The sequence below is a fragment of the Mobula birostris genome, chromosome 1 (genome assembly GCF_030028105.1).
Source record: "Mobula birostris isolate sMobBir1 chromosome 1, sMobBir1.hap1, whole genome shotgun sequence".
In the NCBI taxonomy this organism is placed as follows: Eukaryota; Metazoa; Chordata; class Chondrichthyes; order Myliobatiformes; family Myliobatidae; genus Mobula; species Mobula birostris.
In genome coordinates, this window is record NC_092370.1 from 52,919,466 (window position 1) to 52,935,028 (window position 15,563).

The following is a 15,563-nucleotide window of genomic DNA, read 5'->3' on the forward strand; positions in this document are numbered from 1 at the left end:
AAAGCACATAGCCTTGTGGACCACAAGAGATTAGGCTATTCACCCCATTGAGTCCACACCTCCATTTCATCATAGCTGATTCATTACTATACTTTATACTTTATTGTCGCCAAACAATTGATACTAGAATGTACAATTATCACAGCGATATTTGATTCTGCGCTTCCCGCTCCCTGGATTACAAATATTAAATATTAAAAATAGTAAAAATTAGTAAATATAAAAATTTAAATTATAAATCATAAATAGAAAATAGAAAAATGGAAAATAAGGTAGTGCAAAAAAACCGAGAGGCAGGTCCGGATATTTGGAGGGTACGGCCCAGATCTGGGTCAGGATCCGTTCAGCAGTCTTATCACAGTTGGAAAGAAGCTGTTCCCAAATCTGGCCATATGAGTCTTCAAGCTCCTGAGCCCTCTTCCGGAGGGAAGAGGGACGAGGGACAACCTGTCCGACATCATTTTCCATAGGTCCGATATCTACTCTCGCCTCTCTTTTATTCTTTATAGTGTATATCTGAAAAAAAACTTTTTATATCCTCTTTGATATTATTAGTTAGCTTATCTTCATATTTCATATCTTCCCTCCCCATGGCTTTTTAGTTGCCTTCTGTTGGTTTTTAAAAGCTTCCTAATCCTCTAAATTCCCACTAATTTTGATGTTAATTATAATCTAGTTTTTGAAAAGTACATTTAGTTTAAGGGAAAGAAAACAATCAGCTTAGCTTCTGACGCTCTCTCTAGGTCAAGCATCCTATCTTTGTATTTCTTGGGGATTGTCTGCGGGGAAGTTCCATGGTATAGTTATAGACAGTGAACTTGGGGATAATTGCGTGAAATAGTGATGCCCGAAGTGACACCTCATGGCAATTCTTCACCAGACATGATGTCTACATGCCACTAATGTGTAAGTGCATCAACAATACCTGATTACCTGTACGTTTATCTCACTTCTTAAATGGGAGTCTCTTTGTTGTCATGTAGTTCACAATCACACGGTTTTTGATTTGCTAGTGCAAATGATAGGAAACCTCAGCAAATACTGAACAAACTGTTGGTTTGGAATTCTGGGGCACCTTTTGAGGAGGTTTCAGACCTTAAGCTCTTTAAATGACTGAATGCCAGGTGTTCTATTCAGAAACATGGACACCAGCCAGAGAGTTTGAACCTTGTATTATATCAAACTGCTGTTTACAATATAGAGTTTGTAAATTACAGGAAATTCTGCCATTGAGAACATGTTTTTGCTCTGTTTATAAGTGGAAAAAGAGTAACTATTTTAAAATAAACATTCCTCCAGAATAATTTTAATCTCGTTTTTAGAGGACTCTACAGATACTTTGTTAGATATGTCATGCCTTATTAAATATGCTCAGATCCTGCCAAAATATTTTGGTATACTTGGAAAATATTCTGAGCAATTCTGTTAGGTTTTAATAGTTTGCATTTACTTGTAATAAACTGAAATGAATTCCTTGGCAGCATTTATTTCCATGGTCCAAAAACTTCAGGTTAAAGAAATTCAGATAGATTTCTAGAAAATAGGAAAGGTCTTTTCTGAGTTAATAGCATATTATTAGATTTTGTAGAGAAAAGGTGTTGGAGAGGAGCTTTGCTTGGCGTGGACAGAACACAGGGATTTTATGTGCAAGAGAAAGATGACAGCGAGTTTGTAAAGAGGAGGGCATTCTCTAAGAGGGTCATTTACAATATTAATGAGTTGAGAACAGGAGGACTATTGGCTGGGCAATAACTGAAAATGGATGAGTCCATAAGACATAGGAACAGCCCATTGAATCCGCTCCGCCATTTCATCATGGCTGATCCTGGATCCCATTCAACCCCATACACCGGCCTGCTCACCATATCGCTTGATGCCCCAACCAATCGGAACCTATCAACTTCTGCTTTAAATATACCCACGGAGTTGGCTCCACCGCAGTCTGTGGCAAAACATTCCACAGATTCACCACACTTTGGCTAAAGAAAAACTCCTTACTTCTGTTCTAAAAGGTCACCCCTCAATTTTGAGCCTGCACCCTCTAGTTCTGGATACCGCCACCAGAGAAAACATCTTCTCCACATCCACCTTTCAACATTCAGTTGGTTTCGATAAGATCCCTACCCATTCTTCTAAATTCCAGTGAGTACAGGGCCAAAGCTGCCAAGCGCTCCTTATATGTTAACCCCTTCATTCCCAGAATCGTCCTTGTGAACATTCTCTGGATTCTCTCCAATGACAACACATCCTTTCTGAGATGAAGGGCCCAAAACTGTTGGCAATACTCCAAGTGTGGCCTGACTTAGTGTCTTATAAAGAATCAGCATTATCTCCTTGTTTTTGCATTCTATTCCTCTTGAAATAAATGCTGACATTCCATTTGCCTCCTTTACCACAGACTCAACCTGTGAATTAACCTGGGAGTCGGGCATGAGGACTCCTAAATCTCTCTGCAGCTCTGATGTTTGAATTTTCTCTTCATTTAGATAATAGTCTTCACTATTGTCCCTTTTACTAAAATGTATTATCATACATTTCCCAACACTGTATTCCATCTGCCGCTTTTTTGCCCATTGCCATTTTTTTGCCTATTTTTCTAATTTGTCTAAGTTAGGCTGCAATCTCATTGCTACCTCAGCACTTCCTACCCCTCCACTTATCTTTGTATCATCTGCAAACTTTACCACAAAGCCATCAGTTCCACTATCCAAATCATGACCAACAATGTGAAAAGTAGTGGTCCCAACACTGACCCCTGAGGAGCACCACTGTCACTGGCAGCCAACCAGAAAAGGCCCCTTTTATTCCCACTTGCTGCCTCTTGCCTGTCAGTCATTCATCTATCTGTGCCACACCATAGGATCTTATCTTGTTAAGTAGCCTCATGTGAGGCACTTTATCAAATGCCTTCTAAAAATCCAAGTAAACGACGTCTACAGCCTCTTCTTTGTCCACTCTGCTTGTTACTTCCTTAAAGAATTTTAACGGGTTTGTCAGGCAAGATTTCCCTTTGCAGAAACCATGCTGACTTAGACTTATTTTATCATTAGTTTCCAAGTACCCCAATACCTCATTCTTAATAATGGATTGCAACACTTCTCCAGTCACTGAGGTTAGGCTAACTGGCCTATAATTTCTTCTCTTTTATCTTCCTCACTTCTTAAAGAGTGGAATGACATTTGCAATTTTCAGTCCTCTGGGACTATGCTAGAATCAAGTGATTCTTGAAAGATCATGACCAATACATCCATTATCTCTTCAACAACTTCTCTTGGGACTCTGGGATATAGTCCATCTGTTCCAGGTGACTTATGAATTTTAAAATCTTTCAGTTTGCCTAGAACTTTTCCCTTTTTAAAGTCCTACTGATCTGCTGAATTTTGAAAGGATATGAGAGAATAAGGAGGCCAATTATGTGGAACTGAGATACAGTTTTTAAAGATCCTAGGAAGGAGTGGAAACAGCGTTTTGCTCCACGATGAAGATAGCATGTCTGCTTTCAGAGAATGCCAAAGGAGTCATCAATATTTTATGCTTGGGAGTGGAGGCTGTTGGTATTACCATCAGATTATGTTAGTGACTGAAAAGAAAGAGAGAAGTAGAATTTTGTAATCAAAATATAACTGATGCTTTATTAGGGACAGAATTTTCACATTGTAGATGTCTAGGTATTTTACAAACTCATTCTTGAAAAGGAAAACCTGCAGTGAAGTTTTGAGTTGTTTTTTATTCTTTATTGGCATTTTATTAGGATGGTATACCTTTGTGGTCTTCTGCTGTTATTGCCCATCCACTTCAAGGTTTTGTGTGTTGTGCACTCATATACGTATGCTCTCCTGCACACCACTGTTGTAACACATGGTTATTTGAGTTACTATAGCCTTGCTGTCAGCTTGAACCAGTCTGTCTATTCTCCTCTGACCTCTCTCATTCAGAAGACATTTTCACCCACAGAACTGTTGCTCACTGGGTCACCACATTCTCTGTCAACTGTAGAGACTGTTGTGTGTGAAAGTACCAGATTAACAGTTGCTGAGATACTCCCCATCTGACACCAAAAGTCATTCCATGGTCAGAGTCAATTAGATACATTTCTTCTCCATTCTGATGTTTGGTCTGAACAACTGAACCTCTTGACCCTGTCTGTGTGGTTTTATGCATTGAGTTGCTGCCACATGATTGGCTGATTAGATAATGCGCATTAACAAACAGGTGCACAAGTGTACGTAATAAAGTAGCCACTGAGTGTATGTAAAAGTGAACATTGTTTGTGTGTAATGCCTTCCTTAATTTCTTAGGAGATGTGTCTTTTGATGTACACCAAAGAAAAAGCTGCAAAATGCAAGTCTGCTGCCTTAGACCTCCTTCTTGTGGTAGGATACTTTTGCCTCATCATTTCATGGTGTTTCATAGGGAGTTAATAATCTGGAAGTACTTTCTAAGCATAGATGAATTTTAACAATAACTTTGAATTACAATTAAGTGTTACATGTATTATTTCTTCACATATAATGAGCACACAATTTATCTTTGTTAGTATCGACACAGATTTGACTAAAAAGTTGTCCATTGAATTCTCATTCTTAATGTTTGAGGATGTAATATTTGCTGACACATTGGTGCAGTACTTCATGAATGCTATCTTGGGATAAAATGTTAAATTGAGACCTTGTCCCTAATTTTGATCATAGAGCAATTTTTTTCTATAGCCACATTCACATAAAATTAAGGAGTCCTTCTTGTTTCTTCACTCATCTTTTCCCTTTAAATAAAGCCAATAGAATAGATTAATTATTATTTCATATCACCACCTTTGTTACGTGATGAGTGGGGAGATCTTTACAAAACACGCCTTTGGGCATTGTTAATCATAAGCACTAATATCTTTTATCTTATTGAGTACACAATGTAAAGTAAGGAAAAGTGGCTGTCTTTTCTTCAATTATGAATGAACTTCTGAGTAATTCTCGGTGTAATGTTTTGCAATACTACATGTGTTTATTTTGAAGAATTTAAATCATGCTCTGCTAAGTTTATTTTCATCAGTAGAATGAACATTTGGAACTTAAAAACATCTTAAGCTCAAGTTAAAATGACAACCTTAGAAATAAAAATATCGGATATTAAGAATATTAAGTGGAATATTAAATATCATAGCTGAAATGCAGTGGATGAATCTACTTCATGAAATGCAAGTAATTTTTGTGCCGTTGTTACACAAGGAAATAGAACTGTGACTGATTTTACAACATTAAGTACCTGTGGTACAATATCAGGGGGGAAATGTCCCCAGTATGATTTAGCATTCAGCTCTTATGTGAAATCATTATTTCAAGTTCAAGTTTAATTGTCATTTAACCATGCACATAAATACAGCCAAATGGAACAGCGTTCCTAGGGGCCAAGTTGCAGAACACAGAACCAACAGGCACACATACAGCACATATAATTGTCCTGTGCCTTTAAATAATGGGTTGCAGTGTTTATTTTTAAGTTTAATAATGCTGAGCTAATATGAAATAAAGATGTAGACATTTTTATCAACCAAATTTGTACAGTGGAATTTGTTTTGTTATCAGTAATGTTTAAATAATATTATGATATATTTTCAGTTGCTGCGCAGTAATATATCTTTTCAAGAATTTAGAATTGGAGAAATCTTCAACAAATTTTATATGGAATTGGTGCAGAAGAGCAAAATTCCGGACACTGGTGAGTTTGTAATAACTGGAAATGCTGATGGTGCTGTGGAGAGAGAAAAACATCTGGTGCAGTATTGACAGAAAATGCAGGAAGTATTCAGCAGGTCATGCTACATTTGTGCAGAGAAAACAAAAGTTATCATTTCAGATCAATGAGCTTTGATCAGGACTGGGAAATGTTACACATGAAACAAGTTTTGAAGGGTAGAAATAGAATAAAATAGGTCTTTAATTGGTTGGAATGCAGTAGACATTGAATAAAAGAGGGGTGAATGACATAAGGAGGTATAAATCGAAAACAATTTTGAAATACCAGAAGAAAAGCAAGAAAGGTAACTGAATTCTGGAAATGTGAAATATAAGACTGGAATGGTTGATTATCTGAAATTCAGGATTATAATGAAAATAATTTGCTAGTTCAGATTTTTCCCCAAGTTTGCATTGAGTTTTATTGTGTTTATTTGATAGAAAGCTGGGAGTTGTTGCATTTGTAAAGCAAACAGTATGCATGTATTTGGTTACTCCCATGCAGAGGAAGTGACATCATAACCAACAAAGGGAATATTCTAGTTTGGAAAAAGTAAGTCACTACGTCACCTGTGAGGACAGTTGAATCCCTGGATGGCGGGAGGGAAGGAAGGAAGAAGCAAGGTCAGCAGGCAGGGGTTTCATCTCTTGCAGTTGTATGGGAAGAAGCTATTAGAAGGGTGTGAGTGTTGGTGGAGATGCAAGAGTGGATCTGAGTGAAGTGGAGAGATTGAATGTTCCAACTGATCATGTCTTTTGTGGTGAAAAGGGGCTGAAAATTGTTCTGCTGGATATTGAGGATTTTGAGGCAAATGGTGAGGATAAGAGGAACCCCATTCACACCTTAGGTGGGAGAAGATGAGTGTATGCAGCATTTAGGATGGTGTTAAAAGTCTAGAGGCCATGCAGAAGTGGTAGGCCATCTCATACACCATTCACCTGATCACTGCACTACCAAAATATCAGAAATAGTCAAGCTTAGTTCTGAAACACTGCCCGAGAAGACATGGAACATATTCAGTACACGACTTACAAATACTTGAGTTTCTTCTAATGCTTTTCGACACAACTTCCTTCTGAGGAGTTCATTGCGAATGAGATGATATGCTTCTGTCCTGTTTTTATGGGTTCTAAGGTAGCTTGAGGACAACGTAGAAACTGCAGTCTCTTCCACAAATAGCAGCAAGTACCTGATGGTGTACCTCCTTCCACCACTTACACAGAGTTTTGTGTTCTCCTGATGCATGGTCCGAAGGTTTTCAATATTCCTTCTTCACATTAACTAGTCACGGGCCAGAAATTCTCAGGGATTGCTGAATTTCTCCAAGGTGCTTTTGAGTATGCCCTTGAATGTTTTCCTCAGTCTGTATTGATATTATGTGCAGATGTGATCCTCTTACCTCAGAAAGGAATACTTGCCATCAAAGGAGTACAGTAAAAGTTTATCAGACTGAGATGCTGGAGTTGTTTTCTGTTGACAGATTAAGTTGACGGGAGTTCAGTAGAATGAGGAGGGATCCAACGGAAACTTTTGCCAGGGCTCGATATACTAGATATAGAAGGGGTGTTTCTTTAGTTGTAATGCCCTGAAAGATGGGCCATAGTCTTGGTTTACAGTGAAGAGATTGGGACTGAGAAGAGGGGAAATTTCTTCATACAGTGAATGGTGAACTCCACTATCATAGAGAGCTGTAGTGGCCTAATTTCTGTTGTTGGGGCATAGCGAAAGAGTGTGAATGTGGTATTGGGATGGATTATTAGTCATGATTTTATTGATTGGAAGGGCTAGGATGAATATCTCACTGATCCTTTTTCAGAAGGATTGAGCACGGTTGCCATGACTTCCATACCAGTTTTTGAGGGCCATCCGATGTGGTGCCTGTTTGCACTATCTGACATTTGTCTTTTAATTCCATTTAAGAGCTTGGTAGGCACACTATATGGATGCTAACATAGTAAATGCATTAAAATACTTTAATGACTTGTCTTTGTAGTACTGGAGAAGATATATGAACTTCTGGGGGTTCTAGCTCAAGTACATCCTGCTGAAATGCTTGATAATTCAGAAAAACTCTTCCGTGCCTACTTAAGTGAGTTAAAAACTCAGGTATGTACATAATCCTCTCATCTCTTTTCCATTTGATTTTAAGTACCTGAACCAGATACAAATTTATAAAAATAAAAAGAGAAAACTCTGGAAACCCTCAATGGCTCCTGCAGAAAAGGAAATTGATTTAGCAATTCAGATCAAAGCCGTGAGAGATCATGTGATCCACGTGACTGATCCCAACATTTAATAATTTGTAAACTTTCTTTTCTTTCTACTTCTGGCTGTTGAACCCTCTTTGGCTGTGTGTTCCTCTCTGCACCTTGTGACACATTGGGCAGTAACCTTGCTGTTCCTTTAGCATTTGTCTGTTTTTACAAGACCAAGTTGCTGACTTGATGCTCAATCCAGCATCGTTGAAAAGCATGCAAGGGGCCGGCTGGATTCGAACCTGGAACCACTCGCCTCAAAGTCCAGTGTGGATGCCACTACACCACCGGCCAGCTTCCATTTCTATTCACTTGCATTTTACTCAATTAGTTAAACCTACATAATCATGAAACAATCTTAAACAAGTATTTTGTAATGCTGTGACCTATAGCTGGGAAATAGGACTAACCTAAATTCTGCTTTTTGGTTTGCATGGGCATAAGAGGCTGAATAACGTCTTACTATTCTGTTAATTTCTGTGATTTTGTTTCCTGCATCACCTCAGTTTCAAAACCAGTAACGTACTCAATGTGGAAGTTTAGTCACATGATTTTCCTGTTCTTTCTAATGACACTGAGACTGTGAAGATACTTACTTCCCTCAGTCTGTCCTTCCGTTTCATTAGTAAGAAATGAAATCAAGAGTAGGCTACTTGGCCTTTTTCATGTGCTTTGCTGTTCAATGAGAGCATGGTGGTGACACTTAACTTTCTTGATATTACATCTCTCGATTCACTTGTATTCTACCTTGAATGGTCTCAGTAAGATTGCACAACCCCTTTGGGTAGAGAATTCCAAAGGTTCAGTACTCTAAAGAGCTTGTTAGTGAAAGGTTCATCCTTCATTCTGAGACCATGTCCTCTGGTTGATGTCATCTTAGCCAGGGACATCGCACTCCTGCACAATTGTTGTATCCTATAAAGATTTTGTACATTTCAGTGAGATCACCCGTCATTCTTCTAAACTTCGTGATCTCTCTTCAGAGGATGACTTCACCTCAGGGGATAATCTTCCCATCCCAGGAGTTAATTTGGTGAACCTCCACTTGTCTCCACTATCACCTTAAGTAGGAGACTAGACCTATATATGGTCCAGGTGCACATATATGATGATGGTAAAATCACTCTTGAATGGAATTCCTCTTGCAATGAGGGCCAACATGCAGTTTTCCTTCCTCATGGCTGGCATAACCTGTATGTTAACTTGCAGTAATTCATTTAAAACAATGTTCCTTTGAACATTAATCCAGTTCAATATCTCACCCTTGAAATGAAAGTTCTATTATTTTTTTCTGACAAAGTTGCAGGCTTCATTTTTTTTCATATTCTGTCTGCCATATCATTGCCCTTTGACCTAGTGTGTCTATGTCTTTTGAATCCATTTAGTGGCTGTCACAGACACTTTGGCAAAAAAATTTGGTTGCTTTCTGCACCAAAAATGTTATTCTTTTAACCAAACTTCTTAATTATAGAACAACTTTGTGCATTTTAATATGTTTCATGACATTCCTTGCCCTGTATTGATGTGATCAGCAAATTGCCCTTTGTTAAGTTCTTATTCCATACAGAAGTGAATGCTAGTTCATTTTCGTGTGTAACCGTTCTTTGTTTTGCCAATGCAAGTTGAAGTGAACAGAGTAAAACTCTGTTAACCTGCTATCCAACTATTTGGAAATCATGATGGGTTGGTATCTGACTGAGCAGTGAATTTTGCTGCACGCTACTTCCACTCATTAGGTCTTGATTTATTGGTGTAGTATCTGACAAAGCACTTGAAGTTTGCTGCACACTGTTCCCACTCTGATCTTGATTTACTGGTTGATTGGAAAATGCATTATTTTGCTGTATAGTATCTGAAAAAAATGAAGTAAAAGGTATTAATTGGAATAATACCCTATAGTCTGCAATATCTGCCATTTCAGCACCACCAATGTTTTAAGGATACTGGATTATTGGAGTTTTGATGTATGTTGTTCTTAATAAATGGTATGTACAGTAATTTGCTGCTTAGATGGAAGAAATTATGTTAATGTTCAATAAACCCATTTTTTGTAAAGACCAATTCCATGAGAAATGTGTTTTGTGTTTTCTTTTTATCTTGTGACCTCAACTGGACATTCTTTATAAACGCTGACTATTCTTAATTCCTCAGATGACTTCTGCAACAAGAGAGCCAAAACTACTTGTGGTTTCTGGGTGTATTAGAGGATTAACGGCACTTATGGTTAACTTCACTAAATCTGTAGAGGAAGGTTGGTATTTTTTGTTTGTTATATTGAGATATAACTGCTTAATATGGCCATAATGAAAAGGGAAAAATTACAAATGCGTTTTGTTTTGTAGATCCGAAGACATCAAAGAATATTTTTGAATATGCAATGAAAGCCATAAATCGACAGGTTAGTTCTAAATTGCATATTTTTTTTGGAAAATTTTCTTTGACATGGAAAGATAAAAGAGTTAAGTGTTTACTTTTGCATTGGGTGAGTTGAAAGGCTTGAAATAGTTATTAAGATGTTTGCCAGGTGGCAAACTGATAACCAGGTGGTTTGCCACAGGGGTTGGTGCCGGGCCCTCTTTTATTTTAACAAATTGTATTGGTGATAGAAGTTAATAAAGTTATGAGAGGCAAAGATTTGACTAGATAGCTTGTATTTTTTTCCCAGAGTCAAAATGTCTAAAACTAGAGGGCCTGCATTTAAGAGAGGAAAGTTCAAGTGAGATATGTGAGCAGACATCCCACACTGCAAAAACTCATTTCAGGGAGGTAGTACCCCCTCCCCCTCTAAGACCCCATATCCCTCCCCCCCCCCCCCCCCCCGTCGACCTCCAAAGGTGTATGTAATACTTTGTTTAGTGATTTTGTATCTGTAAACCAAGTTGGGTATATGCAGCAAATGTGACATTAAAATATGTACTTATATTATATTATCATGTTTATTCTATTACAACTTTCACCAAGTCTACAGGGAGTTTGACCTCATCACATAGGACATCAATGGCGTAGCACCTTGGCAGCTAGCCAGCTAGTTTAAATCAGGGGTCCCCAACCTTTTTGCACCATGGACCGGTTTAATATTGACAATATTCTTGCGAACTGGCGGACACCGCCCTCTCCCCCCCCCCCCCCCCGGGGTGGTGGGGGGGGGGCGGGTGTGTTAAACGTGACCGGAATATAGGTGATAAGTCACTTGTAAGTAGCTAATACACTCAGTTTCATTTCTAAAGGGGTTTATCTAACGAATTTAATATTAAACACACAGTGCATATTTTCTTCGCATGAATGTAGTGATAAGTCAATTATAACAGTGGTCCCAAACCTCCGGGCCGCGAAGAATGCAGCGGTACAGCGGTAGCCAGAACGCACCCCGCACATCTTTAAGGAAAAAGCCGAAATAAACAAGCTAATTGATTAGGTGCCGCCCGGCATGTAAATGTCGGCCCAGATCAGAGACTACGCAATTGTCTATGAGTCTGTGGTGGCCAGTGCTATCACGTTTGCTGTTGTGTGCTGGGGCAGCAGGCTGAGGGTAGCAGACACCAACAGAATCAACAAACTCATTCGTAAGGCCAGTGATGTTGTGGGGATGGAACTGGACTCTCTGACGGTGGTGTCTGAAAAGAGGGTGCTGTCCAAGTTGCATGCCATCTTGGACAATGTCTCCCATCCACTACATAATGTACTGGATGGGCACAGGAGTACATTCAGCCAGACACTCATTCCACCGAGATGCAACACAGAGCGTCATAGGAAGTCATTCCTACCTGTGGCCATCAAACTTTACAACTCCTCCCTTGGAGGGTCAGACACCCTGAGCCAGTAGGCTGGTCCTGGACTTATAACTTACTGGCATAATTTACATATTACTATTTAACTATTTATGGTTTTATTACTATTTATTATTTATGGTGCAACTGTAACGAAAACTAATTTCCCCTGGGATCAATAAAGTATGACTATGACTATGACTATGACTATAAGTCAATAGCATCATAACATTTTAAGTAACGTTTGGATATTAAACACACAGCATATATTTTCTTCATATGAACATATAAAATCATTGCAACACACCAATATTGCTGAATCAGAGGGAGTCCTGGGCTTGTTTTCCTGCAACAAGACGGTCCTATTGAGGGGTGACGGGAGACAGCGATACTCGAAGGGGGTTCCTTATGTCCAGTCTATTCCACAATTTAGTTTTCGTTGCATTCATTGCAGAAAACTCCGCTTTGCATAAATATGTTAGAAATGAAAGCAGTGTTTTCAGTGCTTTCGTGGCTGTCTCAGGATATTAAGCCTTGACTTTGATCTAGAATGCCGGCAGAGGTGTTATGTCAAACATACTTTTCAGCCCGCCGTCATTTGCAAGCTTGAGGAGTTGATCTTTTTCCCGCGCTGACATGGATGAATCACCGGAGACATTCACAATTGGGTCACGGACTCATTCCTTTGCACGTCTTGGGTCACTGATGACCTTGTGTACGTTAAAATTCAACAGTGCATGACAGGGAATGAGGAAAGGTGCAGCTGACTCATATCGTTTCGTATCGCCAAATCATATTGTTTCCTCGCGGCCCGGTGGTTAGCACGAAGAGAGACTAATCAGGATGCTCCCCCTCCCTCTCCCGCTCCCCCTCTCAAAAAAAATCTATTTCGTGGATATCGTATATAACAGTGAGGAAGGTTTTCAGAGCCTGCAGAGGGAAAAATGGGCTGAAAAATGGCAGATGGAATTTAATACTGACAAGTGTGAGGTATTGCACGTTGGAAGGACAAACCAACGTAGAACATACAGGGTTAATGGTAAGGCACTGAGGAGTGCAGTGGAACAGAGGGATCTGGGAATACAGATACAAAATTCCCTAAAAGTGTCGTCACAGGTAGATAGGGTCATAAAGAGAGCTTTTGGTACATTGGCCTTTATTAATCGAAGTATTGAGTATAAGAGCTGGAATGTTATGATGAGGTTGTATAAGGCATTGGTGAGGCCGAATCTGGAGTATTGTGTTCAGTTTTGGTCACCAAATTACAGGAAGGATATAAATAAGGTTGAAAGAGTGCAGAGAAGGTTTACAAGGATGTTGCCGGGACTTGAGAAACTCAGTTACAGAGAAAGGTTGACTAGGTTAGGACTTTATTCCCTGGAGCGTAGAAGAATGAGGGGAGATTTGGTAGAGGTATATAAAATTATGATGGGTATAGATAGAGTGAATGCAAGCAGGCTTTTTCCACTGAGGCAAGGGGAGAAAAAAACCAGAGGACATGGGTTAAGGGTGAGGGGGAAAAGTTTAAAGGGAACATTAGAGGGGGCTTCTTCACACAGAGAGTGGTGGGAGTATGGAATGAGCTGCCAGACGAGGTGGTAAATGTGGGTTCTTTTTTAACATTTAAGAATAAGTTGGACAGATACATGGATGGGAGGTGTATGGAGGGATATGGTTCGTGTGCAGGTCAGTGGGACTAGGCAGAAAATGGTTCGGTACAGCCAAGAAGGGCCAAAGGGCCTGTTTCTGTGCTGTAGTTTCTATGGTTTCTAATTTCTGGGTATCAGGGAGCCACTATCGATATGCAGGAGACTCCCAGAACTTCCGGGAGAGGTGGGCTGTCTGTGTGAGGCAATTTTTTTTTACACACACACAGAATGGTGGGTGTCTGGAATGCACTGCCAGAGGCATGCAGTGGAGGCAGACATAATAAAGACATTTAAGAGACCCTTTTACAGGCACATGAATATTGGAAAGAATGGTGGTATATGGGCAGAAGACATTAGGCTTCTTGCCTATTGGAGAGAGCTCATGCATGGTTTCCACATCTGGGCCAGAAGATCATCGGTTTGAGGCCCCTTCTATTACTACCACAGTCAGAGTTCCTGTATGGAATATTGAGCTTTAATTCTTCTGAGTACTTGTACGGATCTGTCAATACTAGGTTGCTGTCTAGTCAAGTACTTCTGTCTGATGGGCATGGATTGATGAGCATTGATGTAGTAATGTATCATAAACACAAAATAATCTGCAGATGCTGGGGTCAAAGCAACACTCACAACACGCTGGAGGAACTCAGCAGGTCGGGCAGCATCCGTGGAAAAGATCGGTCGACGTTTTAGGCAAAGTCAGAGAGAGAGGCGCAGATCACAGAGGGGGAGCAGTGAGAGAGGGTCTCACTGAGTTCCCGTCGAAGAGAAGATTTAAACTTCTTCAGGGTAGGCATACCTCGAAGAGACTTCGCAGCTGAGTAGCAAATCGTAAATGCAAAATAATCTGCGGTGTGGCCTCCTCTACATCGGTGAAACCCAACGCAGATTGGAGGAACGCTTCGTCGAGCACCTCCGCTCCGTCTGCCAAAACAGACAGGATCTCCCAGTAGCCACCCACTTCAACTCCTCTTCCCACTCCCATTCAGGTATGTCCATACATGGCCTCCTCTACTGCCTTGATGAGGCTAAGCTCAGGTTGGAGGAGCAACACCTCATATACCGTCTAGGTAGTCTCCAGCCCCTTGGTATGAACATAGAATTCTCCAACTTCTGGTAATTCCCTCCCCCTCCCTTCCCCTATCCCTATGTCACTCTGCCCCCTCCCCCAGCTGCCTACCACCTCCCTCATGGTTCCGCCTCCTTCTACTACCCATTGTGTTTTCCCCTATTCTTTCTTCACCTTTCCTGCCTATCACCTCCCTGCCCCCCTTCCCCACCCCTTTATCTTTCCCCTTACTGGTTTTTCACCTGGAACCTACCAGCCTTCTCCTTCCACCCTCCCCCCACCTTCTTTATAGGGCCTCTGCCCCTTCCCTCTTCAGTCCTAACGAAGGGTTCCAGCCTGAAACATCGACCAATCTTTTCCACGGATGCTGCCCGACCTGCTGAGTTCCTCCAGCGTGTTGTGAGTGATGTAGTAATTTAGATCTCTCTGGTCAGGAAACAAACTGTTTAAATGACAATTTTTGTGAGAGGAATTAAAAAAACTCAGTTCTGGCTACATTGAATGTGAAAGAAATATATTACCTCTTGACACTTGTGAGTTTAGAAAACAACTCTAATCGGTCAGTAATGCCATAATTTGTCAACGTATGTATGTTTCTTTTACCAGACTGACATGAAGCGATATGCCGTTCCTATAGGTAAGGTTTCTTTACTTTGCATTGTGTCTTTGCATTTGACATAATAACCTGAAGTTCATTTGCTCCAATTTCATGGAGTAATGGATTTAATATTTTGGTATTATTGGATGCAACTGTGACAAATTGTAGAAGTGAAGAAAATATTAATACCATGAGAGGGAATTTTAATACATGAAACATAGCCATTACTTCCCTCCATTGTCTATTATTGAAGGTGTTCATGCTTACTGAGGTATGGATTTTGTGTGTCTTCCAGAACTTGCCCTAGAGCCTGTTCTTAATGTAAGATTGACAACTAAGAATGGGTCGTCTGTTGAAGTGCAGAGCTATACCAGTTCATCCTGTCCTCATTGTATGTGTGTGAATGTTAACTTCCGGCAAAGCTCACTGGACAGTGACTGGGAATGAAAATCATTTAGTATTTCCCATGCACTGGATGTAAAGCTGATTACCATC

At 40.0% G+C, this 15,563-nt stretch overlaps 1 protein-coding gene across 3 annotated transcripts in view; it reads left to right on the plus strand.

The window, feature by feature from the left end:
• prkdc (protein kinase, DNA-activated, catalytic subunit) overlaps positions 1-15,563 on the plus strand; it is a 284,436-nt gene that overhangs the window by 23,292 nt on the left and 245,581 nt on the right. For 2 of the 3 annotated variants that reach the window (XM_072255124.1, XM_072255135.1), the window contains exons 4-9: positions 4,299-4,373; positions 5,613-5,712; positions 7,724-7,836; positions 10,137-10,236; positions 10,328-10,383; positions 15,077-15,107. In XM_072255124.1, coding sequence (XP_072111225.1) covers positions 4,299-4,373; positions 5,613-5,712; positions 7,724-7,836; positions 10,137-10,236; positions 10,328-10,383; positions 15,077-15,107 — 475 coding nt within the window. Of the gene's footprint in view, positions 1-887; positions 907-4,298; positions 4,374-5,612; positions 5,713-7,723; positions 7,837-10,136; positions 10,237-10,327; positions 10,384-15,076; positions 15,108-15,563 lie in introns of those variants that run through there. The other variant, XM_072255144.1, reaches the window with a different exon arrangement.